This window comes from Rhea pennata, chromosome 5 (genome assembly GCF_028389875.1).
Source record: "Rhea pennata isolate bPtePen1 chromosome 5, bPtePen1.pri, whole genome shotgun sequence".
Classification (NCBI taxonomy): Eukaryota; Metazoa; Chordata; class Aves; order Rheiformes; family Rheidae; genus Rhea; species Rhea pennata.
This window is the reverse complement of record NC_084667.1, coordinates 23,930,073-23,947,935: the sequence shown is the minus strand read 5'-3', so window position 1 is coordinate 23,947,935 and position 17,863 is coordinate 23,930,073. Positions and strand designations below refer to the sequence as shown.

The 17,863-nt window shown below is 40.7% G+C and overlaps 1 protein-coding gene across 3 annotated transcripts; it reads left to right on the top strand.

The window, feature by feature from the left end:
• Positions 1-5,598: 5,598 nt before the first annotated feature.
• EHF (ETS homologous factor) lies at positions 5,599-17,542 on the top strand. 3 transcript variants are annotated; one of them, XM_062577297.1, is made up of 9 exons: positions 5,599-5,698; positions 8,413-8,658; positions 8,977-9,036; positions 10,542-10,610; positions 10,704-10,772; positions 13,081-13,092; positions 13,869-13,916; positions 16,636-16,831; positions 17,443-17,542. In XM_062577297.1, the coding sequence occupies exons 1-9, from the start codon at positions 5,602-5,604 to the stop codon at positions 17,540-17,542; spliced, it is 897 nt and encodes a 298-aa protein (XP_062433281.1). In that variant the 5' UTR covers positions 5,599-5,601. The 3 variants fall into 3 exon arrangements, with proteins under 3 accessions (XP_062433281.1, XP_062433279.1, XP_062433280.1); XM_062577295.1 differs by lacking the exon at positions 13,081-13,092 and having other exon boundaries at positions 5,602-5,698; positions 13,857-13,916; XM_062577296.1 differs by lacking the exons at positions 10,704-10,772; positions 13,081-13,092 and having other exon boundaries at positions 5,602-5,698; positions 13,857-13,916.
• The last annotated feature ends 321 nt before the right edge of the window (positions 17,543-17,863 follow it).

The window sequence follows — 17,863 nt, the reverse complement described above, 5'->3', positions numbered from 1 at the left end:
TGCCTGCCCTTACTACCACTGGAGATGTAAAATAGGTGGTTGGAATGCAAAGAAGCTAATTGATGATATACGTTACAAGTACAATGCATTTATGCTTCTGAAATTACCGTACGTGTAAATCAGGTCCACCTGCTTTGTTGTGCTTTGTTCCTGATGTCTTGAAAACCGGTGCCATTTGGTTGTCTTCTGACTTTTTAAGAAAAAGATTAAAATGCAGATTCTGTTTCTCTGCAGCTGCAATTACTATCCGATATCATTTATTTTATATTGCTCTTTAAGTGCTTGACTGTACTCCAAAGTGCAGTAATGATCCAAGATATTTAATGTACTCTGTAGATACTTGTTCCACGAACTCCAAGCCCTGAAAAGGAGGGTTTGTGTCTTCATTGTGTACATAATATACTTCAAAGAAAATAGTCCTGGGTAAAATCTACATTTGAAGTTCAGCCATGATGGTAAAAGGGGAAAAATGGGGAAGGATCCCATAAGTGAATGTGCCAAAAGTGATCCACCCTTTTGGACTCGCCGGGAGGACCTGCACTGAGCTTGTCTCAGCTAGAAGTCACTCTTGCACTTTGCATAGCTTACAGGTGGAGTCATAGTTTAATAGTTTCAGTCAGTTTTGCCCTGGACATCTTTTTTTTTTTTTTTTTTTTTTTTTTTTTTTTTTTTTTTCTTTTGCATAGGCTGTATGGGCTCCCCATGGGCTCCACATCCTCTCATGTCTGTAATTAATGAAAACTTAATTCAGTTCACACAAGCAAGTGCACAAATCAATGTCAGAACAATCACTCTGCCTGTAGGACTTTAAAATTCACTCATTTTCTTGGTGCTTTTCATCCATCTTTCATGTAGTGTTCAGCGTTTTCCTGTCATTGAATATGAGCTATTTGTGAAAGATTCTGGTTCAAAGAAAAGGAGAAATTCATTATCTAGATGTCTCATTAGGTTGACTGTGGAAATGGGGATCAGAGCAATTTATTTCCAGAGCACACTTCTAGTGCAATAAAATAATTTGCATAGCATGCACTAGACAATGTTCAAGGTTCAAGGATTTGTAAATATGTTTTTCTGCAATGCTGGATTTGTTCCATCATCAGGCCATGCCTCCTTGCTCTTTCTGTTACTACCGTTTGCTCAGAGTGGTCAGGTGGTCGAGAAGGATGAGAGATTCAGTCAAAACTCCTCTTGGCTTCGGTGAGAGCTTTCACTAAGAGAGGCCTTCAGGGTTTGATCTTTAAATATGATCTGATATATCAAATACAGGTGAAAGATCTATTTTTTTTAAAATGCATTCATCCCTTCCAGTAGGACTGTCTATGAAAAGAGTGTTGTTGAACATCAGTGCATGACTTTATTTGACCTCACTGATTAAGTAATTGTTATTTGCCTCCTCTTATAAACTATGCAATGGTCCTACATGCTGTTACAAGATTATACTATAGAGGTGGCTTATATTTAGTGGAAAAGACTAGAACTGTGTGTTCAGAGAGATAACTGCAATGTACACACACAAAAGTAAATGTATGTATTTATGTGTGGATATAAATACAAATGTGTATAAGCATATATGATATTTCATAATACTTTCATTTATAAATTCTGTGTCTTATTCAGTAAAGAGCCAGACCTCAGGATCTTTATTCTGTTTTGCAAAATCTCAGCTCAGCTAGAATCCCTGTTTAGCACAGTTTCCTGAGGAAATGAGGCTTTTGTGGTTATTCTATCTGTGTGTTGGCTTTTGCATTTGGCTTGTAATAATCTTTGAGTCCCATCACCAGTTTTAATTAAATTTGATACGAGGTAGAAGTCTCAAAGATATGAGGTTCTTACAGGATTAATGAAAATAGGCTGCCAGCTAAAGGAGGAATATCTATTAATACTCTGTCTGAAAAAAAAGAGCGAAGCTTGAGCTCACTCCTTTGAGATGAGCTATTATGAATGCCCCAACCGTGGGAAAAAATTCAATCAATGCTCACATCTTACTAGACACTGGAGAACCCAACCACAAGATACACATTCATAGGAAACCAGTCTTCATTAGTTCCACCATTTGCTTTGATACATGGCATATGATTAAAAGAAAACTGAACATATTATGTGCCCTTCCCCTTGAGGCTTCACACCCTTTAACTAGGTTTGTCTGTGCTCAAGTGAGATTAGAGGATTTGGCCCTCAACTAATGAAGAGCACACCCCTACCAATATCCTGACTCAAAATCTTTCCAATTACGGGATGAGACACTACTGTAAGTATAAATCTGTCATGAACTTGTATCAAAGAAAGGTGTATATAGGCTGAAATAAAGAAAATCATGGTTTAGTTTTCATAGGGGCAATATTCTTGAGCACGATGCTGCATACTTCCAAGCAAAGTTGTGGGAGCTAGGTTAGTGGGACTTTATACTCAGCCAGAACAAAGTGCTAGAAGTGATATCCAACTAAGGTATATCTGCATTAAGATGAAGGAGTCATCTTAACCTGATAGTTTACAGGCTGTAATTCCTATGGATATTTTATTAATACTGTATTAACTATAGATGAGTCAAAATCAGTATCTTGAATAATACTCAGAAACTTGCATAAGTTTGGGTTAAAGCTGACTCCAATCCTGTTCCTAGAATTTTTGTTGTATTTCAAGTTCTTTATACCATGCACAATTGCTCCCACAGGTGATATGAGGAGATAATTTTTTTTTTTTTTTTTTTGAGGTAACTTAAATAGATTTCAAAAAGAGGTAACAGATAGCTTTCAAATAGAGGATATGCTGGGCAATTAATTTGAAAAGCAAGTTTTGAGTACATCATCTGAAAATGCAGTTAGTGTATAGAAATACTGTGGAGAGTAATTATCTGCTAGACTGTGAAAGAGGAAGAAGATTTTAAGACAACAACCGAGATTAGGTAAAGGGGTTTCAGAGTGCTTCTACTCTGACCTCCAAAACTTACTGCCTCTAGTTACTGCTGGGATAGAGAAAATACACAAGATTCATGATTTGGTTTCCCAAACTATCTGCGGCTCCAGTTGCTGGACTGAAGTGTCATAGGACCTTCTGGTTTGGAAATTCAGCTGGCTCACTAGGAAAAAAGAAAAATGAGAGTTTACCTAAACTGAATGCTCAAGGCAAAGATACACAGGAGCTTGAACAAAGAAATCGTTTCAGTTCATAAGCACACATTTTCCCAGTCACATTTTTGTTTGCACAATATGACCTAACACGGTATCTGTAACTCTGAAATCTTTTCTAAAAATGTGACTTTGAATCATTAACTTGAAATTCAATATTAATTGCATACCAAAAAGTTTTTAAAAGAAGTGAATTTACCAGACTGTTCCTAAGAGTGGTTTGCTAATCATCAAGTTTTATAATTTTCCCAGAAGACCTGGTATTCTTCCTCACCTCTATTTGATACTGTAATAAGTTTTTTAATCATTAATACTTGATTCATTCAAAATTTTATGATCATAAATGAAGTCTTAAATATAGGAAGCAAGATAATAATATAAATAATGTGGTATATCTGCCAATCTGTCTCTTCTCAGAGGTGTATGCATTGACTGTCAGGCAATAAATCTTACACAGCCAGATACTGCTTGAAAACTCTCCTATATCAAGTGTACGAAATGAATGATACTCAAGTTGTACAATGAACATCTTTAAAATCAGTGTAATAAAGTAAAAGGCTTCCTGACACTTTCTCCCTCAAAATACCAAGTTATTTGGCTTTAACTTGGGGCCAAAATCTGCCTTCTTTTACAGTCTACATAAATTTACCGACCGAAACGACTCTCGTGTTTTATTTGGTCAGAGAAGGATGCTAAGTATTTCTCCTCATTGTTAACATTTTATACCTCCCTCATGCCTGCTATGGGAAATCCTCCACACTGGTAGTCACTGATTCACAGGTTTATTTGAATTAAGGGTGGAAAGCAAATGTTAAAACGTCCACAGTTTGATTTTGCTATTCTGTATAGCTACAAAAAGGGCCCTGAGCTGGATCATACTCTAAAGGGCCATTCCCTGAGATGTCCTTCCTAAGGCTCTGGATTTTAAAGTAATTCTCAGAAACTCACACACACACACACACATATATAGTTATTTATGTTTATAGTATATTTTTATATATACATACACATATACATTTCCCTTCAAAATATGCTAACTTGTAAGTTTTAAAAATGACTTAACATATTCAAAAATGATGGAGGAAAATACCAGCCTAGGTGGTTTTCAGGCTGTTCTTTAAAACCAAGACTGGGATTGTTTCTAAGCACGGCACTCTCGATGACTGTTTTCTGATCGGTTTCAGTGGACAAGAGGCCAAGACCAGCAATTTTCTTTTCAACAGTCCATTTCATATTTCAGCTTCGCTTTAATTCCCATGTGAAGTCACAGCTGTATTCACATGCTCTCCTGATGTCTGAAGTTTCATTTTTATAGACTTTATGGCCTTCAGATTAGAAAAAATTAAAATAAGTTTTCTGTGCATTTATATAAGAATAATGTCCTGAAGCCCTTAGAATATTTAGCAAAATACTTTTCCAAATTGTTTAAGAATTTCAAAAAATACCATGTTTACAATACTTATTTTTAAACTTTTCTACTTTAAACCATTGGAAGACAATGTTTGTATACATTCAGTGGGCTGAATAAATGTGTAAGAAATGTGTGACATATTTTTCTGTGATATCCCATAAATAATTTAGCACCAGAGATGTATAACCAAAATAAAAAAGAATAAAAAAGACAGTTTTACTCATGGTGCTAATACTAATGCAAATTGAAAGGAAACTTCTTGTCACTGAAAACTGAGAATGCAGTAGTGTCACTCAGAAATAGTTTGTTGTGGCAACGGCTATCTCATTTACAAGATTTTTTAACTTGACCTTCTGATTTTTCTGTAGTTTGAAACGTATCATTTGTGACACTGGCCAGTGAGAACAGATTATGGACACTACTGATACGGATCAGATAAGGATCTGGTCAGCTGGCAGGATATTCCCTGTCACATTACCTCCCTGTAACATTGTGGAGTGGGTCCTTCCGTGTGAAGAGGTGTCAGAACAGTAGTTGTTGTCAGCTGTGTAGTTTAATTTGCAATAATTTTAAAGTCCATTCTCCCTCCTCAAAAAAAGAAAAAAAGAGAAAAGGAAAAAAACATGTTTAAACCACTTTTTTTCTTAACTTTTGAAGTTTCACTTAAAATTAAAAAAAAAGTCAAATCAGTTTGTATTTCACTTCATAAACCTTGGCAATGTTCCTGTATTGCTGTCAGGAGCCTTGTCTTTTCATTAGGCTTCATTTCTGATTACAGATTATTCATTTATAGATGGGCAGCTGCAGAAACTTGCTTCTTGCATATGCAAATCAAACACGGTAATGTTTATCATAAGGAGATTTTGCGGCAGCTGAAAAGGCGTTGTGGCAACATGTTCTTGATTTCTATTTTATCTTCTACAAATGAAATGGAATTGGCTTGCACACTTCACCTTCGGAGAATTCTTTTTTTTTTTTTTTTTTTTTTTTTTTTTTTTTTTTTGCCATTTACCTTTTGGACTCAGCACGGCTCACTAAGCAAGCTGTTTGATTCACTTACAGATCATGATTTTGGAAGGAGCTGGCAGAATGAGTATCAATTCCAGCAGCAACCTACTCCATCAGCAGCCTTCCTGGACAGACGGCTATTCTACATGCAACGGTAGGGGGAACGCAGAGCTCCGAGTTGTGCTTTTCTTGGTGGGGGGAACACCACATCTTTAAATACGCACCAGTAGCACTTCTCAGTGATCCTTCTAGCCTAACCTACTGGAGTTTTGCTTTTGGTAGGAAAAATTCTCTTTGCTGTTTTATTTGTAAAAACTAACCCCTCAACAGTACGTTTCTGAGAAAAATCAGGCTATGCTTCATTTCATTATTTTCTCTTAAAGTGAATTTGGTAGCGACGACAGTGCCAGAACTTCCCTCTTCTCAGTCCAGAATTCTTTCTCTTACATTTACTCCTCATGCCCTCTCTGAATCAACACAGTATTTCAACGTTAATCACCCCTCCGGCTTTGCAGGGGAGTAGTCCTTTTGCTCCTTCGCTGTGTTTGCTTTTTCAGCTGAAATCACTAGATAGCTATGTAATTGTACTGGCATTAGGGCACTAAACAGCTTGTGATCCATGAACTTTTTTCTTACATGCAGAACTCTCTCTTCAATACTATATATGCCATCTAATGGCTTCCAGATAGTGATGACTTTTATGCCTAAAATAATTTACATGTTGTGACACAGTGTGAAATTTATATTACTATCTTCTGATTATTGATATATTGAGATAGGTATCATAGTTGTGTGTTTACACACACATATATATATATACAATAATACGCTTATAATATATATATTCTCTCTCCATATAAAACTATAGCTATAGATGTAAAGATACATATAGTTTTGGATATAATTCTGAATTCTTTTCATCACCCAAAACAATGCTTTTCAATGGGTAAATCTTAATATTCGAGCAGTAAAACACACACTGTAATTATCCTTTAATACACATTATGCTGTAGCTAAACTTACTGAGAAAGTTTTCATTCTTTTTTATTTGTAATTTCTAAATACACAGCAACACATAAGTGTGCACTTAATAAATTTACTGTCTTGCCATTTATCAATTCATAGGAAAAATGATGCCTGAATTTCAATTTACAAAGCATTTCACAAAGGGAAATTAGTGGAGTTTATTTGCAAGAATCCCAGTGTGAAATTCCTCAGGATTTACTTGCATTTTAGAGCCATAGGAAACTGAAAACGTGGGCAGCCTCTACTATTGTATTCACCTCTTTGCTTCATTTTATCTAGCTATTCTTTCCTCTCACTAAAGGCCCTTCATTTACATCAGAAGTCTTCCAATGGCCTCTGAAAATCTTCTGTCTTTCTAAAGCGAAGGGAATGCTTATCAGCCCCTTTCTCAGGGAATACTTCGTGGCTCCATCATGCTTTTATTCTCCAGCATACTCTAACTATCTGCACTCATTCCCCAAATCCTTCAACAGCAGGGTGAGAAACAGCCACGCAAACTCTCCCTAAGCTACTGACACAGACCTTGGTGGTGGCCAGTGGTGACAGAGAAACCTAAGTAAATGTGGGGCTTTTTTGTGCTCACCTGTAAACTAGCAACATGTACAGTATCTCACTGGAGACCTGAGGTCTAGCTGAGGGGAGGTAATTTCCTAAAATATGCTCACTCTGTTGCTCGTGGTCCTCTAGCAATACCCAGGGAGCTGAGTACCCAGCTGTGGAGGTGCTCCTTTTCTTGGTAGAGACTGTGAGGGAGTGGATCAATGCCATGGAGAGAAGACATATGTGCCATGGAGAGAAGACACATCCTGGGGCATGGCAACTGCAGAGCACAGCCATGGCAGCCTTCCCTCTTCCTGTAATTCCCCACCTACGCTGCTGTCTGCCGTCATTCCCTCATCCTGAAACCCTTCTGGCCCCTCGTGCCCTGCAGAGCACTGTCTGCCTGGCCCACTCCTCTGTCCTTCTTCTCAAGGGATGAACAACACTGGCCTTCTTTTGCGGGCCCTCCAGTGAGGCCAGACTAAGTCATCCTGCTGTTGCTCCTATGTCATATAGTTTTCCTATCCCCAGGTACACTTTCTTTCCGCGTATGCAGGTTCTTCCATTTGTACGTGTAAATTAGTGTCATGCAATGACATACGACTGAGGGCTGTTTGGAAGATTGGCCAAGAAAAGATTCAGACCATCTGAGTAGAAAATTAGGCTATTTCTATAATTAAGAATGAATTTTACAACTGTATTCAGAAATCACCTTAACTGACTACAGAGATAATGTGCATTTGTTAGAACTCATGACACTGGGCGCAATACTCACAGATTTTTACTTCACAGCAATATGAGAATGCTTTTGTTTTTACTGTTCTTTGGCTCAATCCCATTGTTCACAGTCATTCTTTATTCAATACTTATTCAAACAAAATTTCTACTGTACATTATGAGGATTTTTCAAGATTTTTCCATCATTATCTGAAGCACTGAAACTCTTTTCCCACTCAAGGATCAGCATACCTTTGTGGCTATACTTCTGCACGGGGGCCTTGCAACTTCCAGCAAAGAATTTTAGTGTATTTTGCCAACATTACCAAATTTGTTCCTACTCTTTCAACATACTGATAAGAAAGGGATAATATAATAACTCACATTTTTCAATCTGAAAATTGAAGGGGGAAAAAATAAAAAATCTGTTCCAGCAGTAGCTAGCAAGCTAGCGTTAAGGACTGAGACAAGAATCTAGATCTATCGATGTCCAGGCTGTGCAATTTAACTATGCACCTTTCCTGTCCTTGGCCAAATCCCATGATGCTAACAGAACCGGTAAACACCCAACATTTTCTTTTCCAGTGTCCAGCAGTTTCTATGGAACGCAGTGGCATGAAATCCACCCACAGTACTGGACCAAATTTCAGGTCTGGGAGTGGCTGCAGCATCTCCTTGATACCAACCAGCTGGATGCCAACTGCATACCTTTCCAGGAGTTCGATATCAACGGGGAACACCTGTGCAGCATGAGTCTGCAGGAATTCACTCAGGCAGCAGGGACAGCAGGGCAACTGCTCTACAGCAACCTTCAGCATCTAAAATGGAACGGTAAGTAGACACCAGCCCATGCAGGGACAGAGGTGCACATACAGTAGTCTGAATTTTGCATTCTTCCGAAGTCACTTATGTTCTCCAGAAACCTACCTGGCAGATCATATCCGCTATATTTGCTATATGGCTCACACTTAATTAGCTATATTGCTGTATTGCTTATATCAGATATAGGGCAGGAGTCTGAAGGGCCAGGGGAAGGGGTGTGTGCCGTCTTCCAGAACTAGCCCTCTGGCTCAACTGTAGCAGTCTCCACTTGGAGTTAGTATCTTTGGTTTTTCAGTGTTCATATACATTGTATTTGTCCTCTTGCAGGTCAGTGCGGAAGTGACATGTACCAATCTCATAATGTCACTGTGAAGACAGAACAAACAGGTAAATAATAGTTGGGTGACTTCTGACAGTGACCATAAGGGAAAATTACCCATTTCAAGAGAGAGGTCAAAGTAGCATTAGTTACAATGGAAAGCATATCGTAGAGAATAAAATAAATAACACAAATATCAGTGAACGTCTACTGAATTTTCGATTTCAGGTAGTACCACCATATTCTACTTTGCGCTTGATCATTTGAGCTGGGAGACCTCTGCAATACTGCTGCAAGCATTTACCTTGAGAGTTAGTGTAGCTTGCAGCAGTCAGTGAGTACAGCTTTGTAGAGGACTTCATTCATCAGATTCCAACTCAAAACAATTCTCTTCACAATATGCTCTGCAAATAAAAAAAGAAAAAATATTTTAGTGCTCATGCTTTGAAATATGAGGAAATTTCCAAACAAAAACAATTTTGAATGGAAAAATCAAAACGTTACATTTCTTTATGTATTTCAAGCGAAACTGCAATTCAGCTAGTAATTTGGTTTGATGAAATCTGCAGTTTTCCTGTGACAGTCCTCTTCCCCTTGTGCTCTTAGTTAAATCCTCTTCCTCCCGGATTTTGGTTCACCGAGAAGAGAACTTAAGCTCAGTTCAATCCTCCTCTTTAAGCGTGACTGTTTCCCAGGTCCGCTTCCCAAGCCCATGCCCATGGCCTGACCACTCTCTGTGCTGGTAGTCCCAGCTCCTACGTGTGCGGCTGCGCTCGTGAGCCGCCTCTTCATGCCCCTCGGCTGAACGAACACGTACTCATAGCGTGTGACGCTTGCGCTGCCGCGGAAAGAGGTGCCTCGGAGAAGGAGCCTCCCTCATCCTGGTAGGCTGCCGAGGTTGCTAAGACGTGGGCTCTGAAAAAAAGGCTGAAACGTAGAGACAGGCAGTCTCCTCGTGTTCCTGCTGGATAAGGCTTGTTTTCAGAGACAATATTTGGCAGATCAGGTGTCCAGACAAGCGGAGGGTGCATGCTATTGTAGGAGCACAAGCTCGGTGCCCAAACACACAGCTATTACTTAGCAGGCCTGCTAAACTCCTATATCATAAGCAGTAACTCAGCCAAACATAATCATACCTGAGTGTTTTTGATTGTATTTATACAAACGTGAGTATTTTTGGCAGCTTCTGATCAATGTACAGGTACAACGTTGTTCTGCTTTAATTGATCCATTTGACCAGAAGGTCTCTAAAAAGTGTTTCTCCTTAATCATAAAGATGGCCTATAGGTGAAGGATGAGGTCTTGACATGCCTGAAATAAAATGGCCCAGCATCTGGGGTTAGACTTTGATGTTTCTCATTGTGTGTTGACACACGAAGCCCTGTTTCAGAGGGGACTTTCGAGTCCTACCATTTCAGAAATAAATACTCACTATAAACCTTCCCCCTAGATATCTGAGAATACTTTCATTTCCATTGCCCCAAAGCACTGTCTTAATCACCAGGGACTGAGATTTCAGGACTGGATATCTTTTCTAAATATCTAAAACATCTTTTTGATATTTTACTTTCAGATCCATCATTAATGGTGTCCTGGAAGGACGAGAATTATCTGTATGACAGTGGCTATGGTAGCACAGTAGGTAACTAACATCACAGTACTTCATGCATTTCCGAGCTGTTTCTATACTGTTGTTGGAGGCTGTTATTTTACATGTCTTCTTTTTAATTCCCAGAGTTGTTGGACAGCAAAACATTCTGTCGCGCTCAGATCTCCATGTCCACACCAAGTCACCAGCCTCCCGGTAAGGAATTGGGAATTATTTTGTTAATGGATTGTCGCTTGTCCCAGGGCTGCTGACGTGTCATCGTCCCCGTGGTCTTCTGTTGCAGGATTGAATCTGAGCCTCCGGGCCCTTTACACCAGGCAGGACTGACTCTGGCAGCTCTCTTAGCTATCCTTATTCCCGTAGCTTGCTTTAAAGACGTGCTTCTCCCAGAGAACTCTGTCAAGACACAGAAGATCAAACAGTCTGCATCCTCCACATGCCTTTTAAAGTGCCTGAGTCAAAGGGGAGGATATCAGTGTCAGAGACGAGATCTTCCAGCTCTGTCAGGAGCTGTTCCGTGGCGCAGCCGAACACGGGCGAGTGAGCGCCACGGCGCTCCCCTGACGGGGCCGCGTTTCCGCAGGAGCAAGCGCGCGGTCTGCTGCCCGTGGCCAGGCTCAGGGCCGCCCCAGGCCGGGGCGGAGGGGCCGCAGGGCAGGTGGGGAGCCCCGGCACCCCTGCACCCCCGAACTCCTGCTGGAGCCTCTCTCGCCTGACAGCGGCTCCACGAGCGTCCCAGGGAGGCCACCACCTGCCATGCCACCTCTGCGGAGAGCTGTCCCGGGGACGCAGAGAGGGGTAGTCTGCCTGCCGATGTAGGGCCAGGTGAAGGCGCAGATAGGACGCCGTGCGTCCGGGCGCTCTGCAGGCGAGGCCGTGGTGGCAGGGGCTGAGGACAGGGGTGAGAGCGAGCTGCGGAGAAAGGAAGGAAGCAGAGATCTGGGGGGGAGAAGGGGCAGGACCCTCTCAGGAGGCTCTTAAGCAAACAAGAAGAGGGAGCAAACGGTGGGAGCTGCAGGAAGACAGGAAAGGGGAGCAGGCAGCCGTGGCTGCGGCCTCGCCGGCGTCGTCTCTGCAACCCTCGGCCTGAGCCCCTCGGCCCCGTGGGGCTGCCCGGCGCTGGCGAGCATGCCGGCGGCAGGAGCAGCCTCTGCACCTGCGTTCGCCCTGCGTCCTGACCCCTGAGCACAGCCAGCCTTGCCAAGGTGACATATGGCTTCAACTAATGCACTCAGCCTTAAATAATAATAATAATAATAATAATAATAATAATAATAATAATAATAATAATAATAATAATAATAATAATAATAAAAAACTAACCAGAAAAAGAAAAAAAAAAAGCCACCAAAACCTTAAAAAAAGGCACCTTGTTTGCTTTCTATGCTGCCTCCACCCACTCTCATAAAATGGCTGCGAGGATTTCGGAGCTCTCCGGCGGGCCCGGGGACCTGTCAAGCTCCTGCTCCGTGTGTTTACCCACTGGCTTGCTGAGCCTAGAGCGAGGGTGGCACGCCAAGGGCACAGCCTCCTGTAAAAACTAAATTTGTATATCCCGTAAAGAAATGGCTCATGCCTGAATCATATGCAAATACTCCGCAACCTTTTGTCACCAGTTTTGCAAGACAGCTTTGTTGAAACGGCATCGTAACTCTTTTCATCTGTCAGGCCCCGGCCGCCTAACGTTGCGTGTTTGAAACCGGTCTCTAAGTAAGAGCGGAGGCAGAATGGGAGGCTATTTACACAGCTGAAATCAAGAATAAATCACTGGCTAGGTAGAAAGCAGCTGAATTTCCAAGAATAAATCTGCAACTAGACGGAGCATAGCAAACATTTGCAAGCAGATTGTGGGGTTTTAAAATGAGGGAGATTTCAGTAAGAGGGCAAATGAAGGGCCTGGTCCTGCCATCCTCTCTAGGTGAAGTTCCCAGGGACTTTTAATAGCATCAGGGGAATCATAATCTGAGAAAAGGCAATGAAATAAGCCCCATTTTACTCCTCCTCCCTGTCCCCCCTCAAGCTGAGTGAGGTTCAGACTGGTTCCTGCTCTTTGAGAGTGAGGAGGCGAAATGACTCAGGGCACGTTTGCAGCTTGGGAGTCAAGGACAGTAACTGTCAGGCTCAGAACAGTGGGGTTAGACCTATCATCTCTGACCTGTTCAGTTTATATATCCAGTTAGGTATGAATAAAACAAGTGTGTGAATGGCTTTGCATCTACCTTTTCACATGCAGTCATTGCAGTTGCTTGTGCAAATCTGACAAGTTTTTACGCAAATGAACATTTCCTGTGAGTCATTTGCACATGCAAATGCCCGGCTTCCATAAAAAAGGATGATAATTGTGCATTCATAGAAGCTGGGAAAACGTGCGTGGGACCTACCTTAAGCTTTGCTTTGTGGAATTCAGGCACTAAACACGCAGAAAAGCAAACACAGGAGGGGTTACTTCTCAGAACTAGCCCATTAGACTGATGGAGTGAAAGCTATTAATTAATGGCAATAGCAGAGCCAGACTGCGGTTGTTTTAGGATGAGAACACGAAACGTGCAGACTGCAAACTAGGTGACAGGGACGAACAGACGGAACTTTTCTTTTTCTTGTTGTCTGAAGGAGCACTCGTGCCAGCAATCCGATTCCTCTGGAGGCTGGCTGCAGGTGAAAAGGCTCCATTGATGAGAAATGGCATGTTTCTGTGGCTCGGAGCCATACAACAAGATCTGCACATCCCGCTGCCAAACAACTCCTGCTAGTGCAGTCCTATTCCCGCACCCTCCCCCCCCAAAAAAACAACAGTGCTTTGCCAGATCATTATGTTTTAGTCAGGTAGGTGTTCTGTGCATCGTATCAGCACATACATTTCACATTAGATCATCTCTGCAGAAACAAATAAGCCCCCAAAGATACATGCTTCTGCAAAGACTAAGACATAATGGGACAGTTCAGGATTCCTTTTATAGACGTGATCCTCTTATTTTTCTCTCTCACACACATAGCATGGGGTGCGGTATTTGTTAATCTAATTTAGGTTTCAAAAGCCAAATGTTTATCTCTGCATTCATTCTTTATTCATCAATGGTCTCTTTGTGAAGTGCGCTGATTAACATGTAGCACAGAAAACAAAACTCTCCCCCTTCCTCCTCACTTAGATTACCTTCTGAAAAATGATTATCTTTAAAAGAGATATTCATTCTTTTTTGTGGTTTTATTTCTTTCAACCTGCTAGTCAATGGAAAACCTTTAATCAAATTTACAAATAGGTTTCATTTTCCTTCTCTGCAGATTTTTTGGAAGTGAAAAAAACACAAGAGCATACCCCAAAGTCCCACACCAAGAAGCACAGTAAGTCTACATCTTTGGTTTTAATAGTTATTTGGTTGAAGGAAAAGAAACATATTAAGTGTAAATCCCCTTTAGGAGGGAAAAGGAGGCATTCTGAGCTCATTTTGAAAACAAGACTGTTAGATGAAGTTACTGTGATTAAATCCTCCAAGGACCTGATTGTTTCTGGCACTATTACTTACACAATTTTTGTCTCAGTGCAATCGTATATGTTTTTGTCATGGAGAAGTTACAGGAAAAGAGAACCAGAAGTGAGTTGTTGCTGCCCAGTGGTGGGATAGGCTGGTGACCTGGAGTTCAGGGATGACAAAGGAGCCCTCAGGTCTAAACCTGGAAGGTCCAGGAGTGCCACCGCGAGGTGCAGGGCGCACTGCTCCTGCCACACCTCCCCAAGCACAGCACCACCCGTCCACTGGCATCGCCACCTTCCTCTCTGCTTCCACTCTTTCTCTGGTGTTCCCCTCATCATCCTTTTCTGTTGCCTCTTCTGGTTCTCATCCCGCCTAAATCTGACAAAAGGCTACTATAATTGTGATTTCTAAGTGCATTTGCATTAATGTACTTCACTGTGACTTTTATACTGAAAATGTCTTGCATATGTATTTTACAACCTGCGTCATTCCCGATTTAAAATAGAAATCTTTTATATTCGTCCTTTGCTATACTTTGTAGTATTCAATTTCATCCTGCTTCAGTAGATCCTTAAGATTGCCTGTTTGTTCCTGACTTCTCTTCCTATCATCCCTCACATTGCCAGTGCTCTCTGACTTTGCCTGTTCAGAGCTGGCTATCTGCATTCAACTTACATTTTTTTCCCTCCTCCCTCCCTTCCTTCCTTCCTCTCTCTCTCCCTCCCTTCTCTTTCTTTCTCTCTTCCTTCCTCTCCTCCTCTTCCTCTCTCTCCCCCCATTTCTCCCTCTCCCTGCTTCCTTCCCTCTCTCCCTTCCTTCTTCATCCTCTCTGCCTCCCTTCCCTCCTCTCTTCCTCTCTCTATCTCCCACACTCCCTTCTTCTCTCCCTTTCTTTCTCCCTTTCTCCCTTTATTTCTTTTGTACTACAAGATTGCTAATGTAAGGATTAGCTAGGACTGGACGAAAGACCTGAGAAAAATTCCATAGCAGACTTGGCATATAGAAAAGGTCACCTTTCAGTGCTTTGCTAATCCCATACATTTCCAGTGTCATCAGGACTGCTCTGTATGGTGATCTATCAAGTATTTTACCAATGTCCAGATAGCATATTTTCTTTTAGTTCTAGAAAATAATTATTATATCAAAGAAAAATATGGATCAGTTGACTACAATCTGCCTTAAATAAATCTGTGTAGCATTGTAGACCAGTTTCTGTTTACCTTCATATCTTCGCCTACTTTGTTTCCTTCAAAATTTATTCTAAACCCTTGTGTGCTGTGAAATCAGACCAAAGGACTTCTGTTTTACTGGTCCACTTTGTCACTGTGCTTGTTATTCTTCATTCATAAACTACGACCTCTCAGTAGATTTATTTCACCTTATTCTCTTGAACCTGGGCATTCTGATGCTCTCTCTACAGTAACTGTGGAATGGAGTTGTACTTAAATTGGTGGCCTGCATGTTGAACTTTGAGATCTGTTTATGCCTTTTTATATTCATTTCTATTCCCATACAGTAATTTTCACTGATGAACCTGCTTTTGCTATCTAGAGCTTTATACATACGAAAAATTAAGACCGTTGTCTTCAGTATGTTTCATATCAAAAACAGAGGCAAATTATTCATTTTGATATTTGACCATATCTGGGTTATCTTAATCTCTATCTCAGTCTTCAGCATACTGCCTTCATATTTTCCCGCTTTCCTTCCATTTTAATGGCTAATTTTGTTTTTTGTTGTTTGCTTTTAATTTTTTTCAAAGCGTAACACATTTGACTTCTGTTGATTCTCACATTATCCTTTTATTTCAAGTTCTCACAGACTTACACAAAAATATCACTCCTTTATTGCTATGTCTCAGGTTTTTTTGATTTCCATTAACTCATTGCACACTTCTTTTGGAATTAGTTTGGGAATTAGTCTCAGTCAATCTTTTTTTCATATCCTTTCCTAATATGAATGTGACTACCCAGCTTTGTCACTGTCCTTCTATCTGCTTTACTCCTTCTTACTTCTTCAAGTCTGTCCAATAGACTGAAGACAAAATATTCACTAACGTGGAACATCATTTCACCTCCTTTGCCTTTTGTCAATCTGTCCTTAAATACATACAGCTTCAGTTCCTGCTTCACAGTTGTCCTGGCAGTTTCATGATACCTCAGTTACCTCCATAATACCAGGTTACATGCCATGCTGTTAAAGAATGTCAGAAAAAATGGAGAAGTAAGTTGAGGTGAAGTCTTAAACATTGTATTTGGGGTACAAATAATGCCAAGTGCAGTATGAAGCAGTGGCTGGTTTGGCCACGGCTTCCCCTCGTTGCTGATGTACCTACCTGCACTCTCACCAAGGGACTCAGATCGCCACAGGCTGGCCCTGAGCTCAGGTTTCATTGTAAGGACGGTCAGTGTTATCTCCAAAGGCCTGAATATCTCCAAAGCCTGGGTCCTGCGGTGCAGGAGTGGTGAGCCATCCATACGGAACAGTCATTTTCTGTGGATGACCCACAGTAACAAAATGGCACAACAAAGTCACGCTCCCCTAGAAAACTCCTTAAACTCTTTCCTCCTGCCCCTTTCCTCTTTCAGACCCTCGAGGAACTCATCTCTGGGAATTTATTCGAGATATTCTTCTCAATCCTGAGAAAAATCCAGGATTAATCAAGTGGGAAGACCGGTCAGAAGGTGTCTTCAGGTTTTTAAAATCTGAGGCTGTGGCTCAGCTCTGGGGAAAGAAGAAAAACAATAGCAGCATGACCTATGAGAAACTCAGCCGGGCTATGAGGTGAGCTGAGAAGATGCCACAGAAACCTGGGGCGGATAAAGAGTCACTGTCTGAACTGAGAACCTCGTTAATTTTTCAAAATGAATTGTGAGCAGCTCCACTTGCTTTATTTGACAATCAAGTCTTTCACACTGATTTTGACCTTTACATTACATTTTTGTTTGTCTTTTCTTTTTCCTCCTCCATTTCTGTGCAGTAGGTCCCCCAAAACCACCAGTGGAGCTGCTTGACTGTAGGAGGGAAAAATGGGCAAGTGGGCTGAGGTGAAGTTCACAATGTATTTTTAAATGGAAACTGAGGTTCTTACCTGGTCTGATTTCAGATACTGGTTTACCTAGAAAAAAAAACATGAAATTTTGCAAGTGTCTGATAGATATGGAAACACTCTGTGACTTGAAAAGGGGTGAATTTCAAATTCAGAAGATAAATAATGTGAAGTAAAAAGAAGACAATGATTTTTTCTTGACTCTCAGAATAATCTTAGGTATTACTTATACCAATAGAAAATAAAGACTTTTAAAATGGCTAGGGGATTCCCTAGTTGGTGCAGCCCTTTTAGGACTCTACAGGAATTTAATCATAAATCTCTTTCTATATGCTTCTTCTAACAGATATTATTATAAAAGAGAAATCCTGGAGCGTGTGGATGGTCGGAGATTAGTATATAAATTTGGAAAGAATGCCCGTGGCTGGAGAGAAAATGAGAATTAAATATGTCAAGAAACAACTTTTAAAACACCTGGATGTAAATATTCAAAGACTATTTTCTTATATTTATGTACCAAACTGGGGTGAAAAAACAATTCTACTTCTGTGGGGAAGAAGGAACATTATCTTTATTGGTGTTAAAATTATTTTATTTGAAGTATGTCCTGTATGGGGAAAAAATGTACACAGTTTTCTGTGATATATGATAACATTATAGAATTATGATTATTTTTCCCTTCTTGTGAAGTTTTTCTCTCTTTTTTTTTAAATCATACAGGCATAATGTGATTTATGACAATGCTGTGAGTCATGCAAAGAAAAGGA

Bases quoted from the DNA above. Each gene is read 5' to 3' on its own strand.
- EHF (XM_062577297.1), top strand. From the start codon at position 5,602: ATGATTTTGGAAGGAGCTGGCAGAATGAGTATCAATTCCAGCAGCAAC. The intron at 8,659-8,976 runs GTAAGTAGACAC...GTCCTCTTGCAG, and splicing joins TCAGCATCTAAAATGGAACG to GTCAGTGCGGAAGTGACATG. The intron at 13,917-16,635 runs GTAAGTCTACAT...TTCCTCTTTCAG, and splicing joins GTCCCACACCAAGAAGCACA to ACCCTCGAGGAACTCATCTC.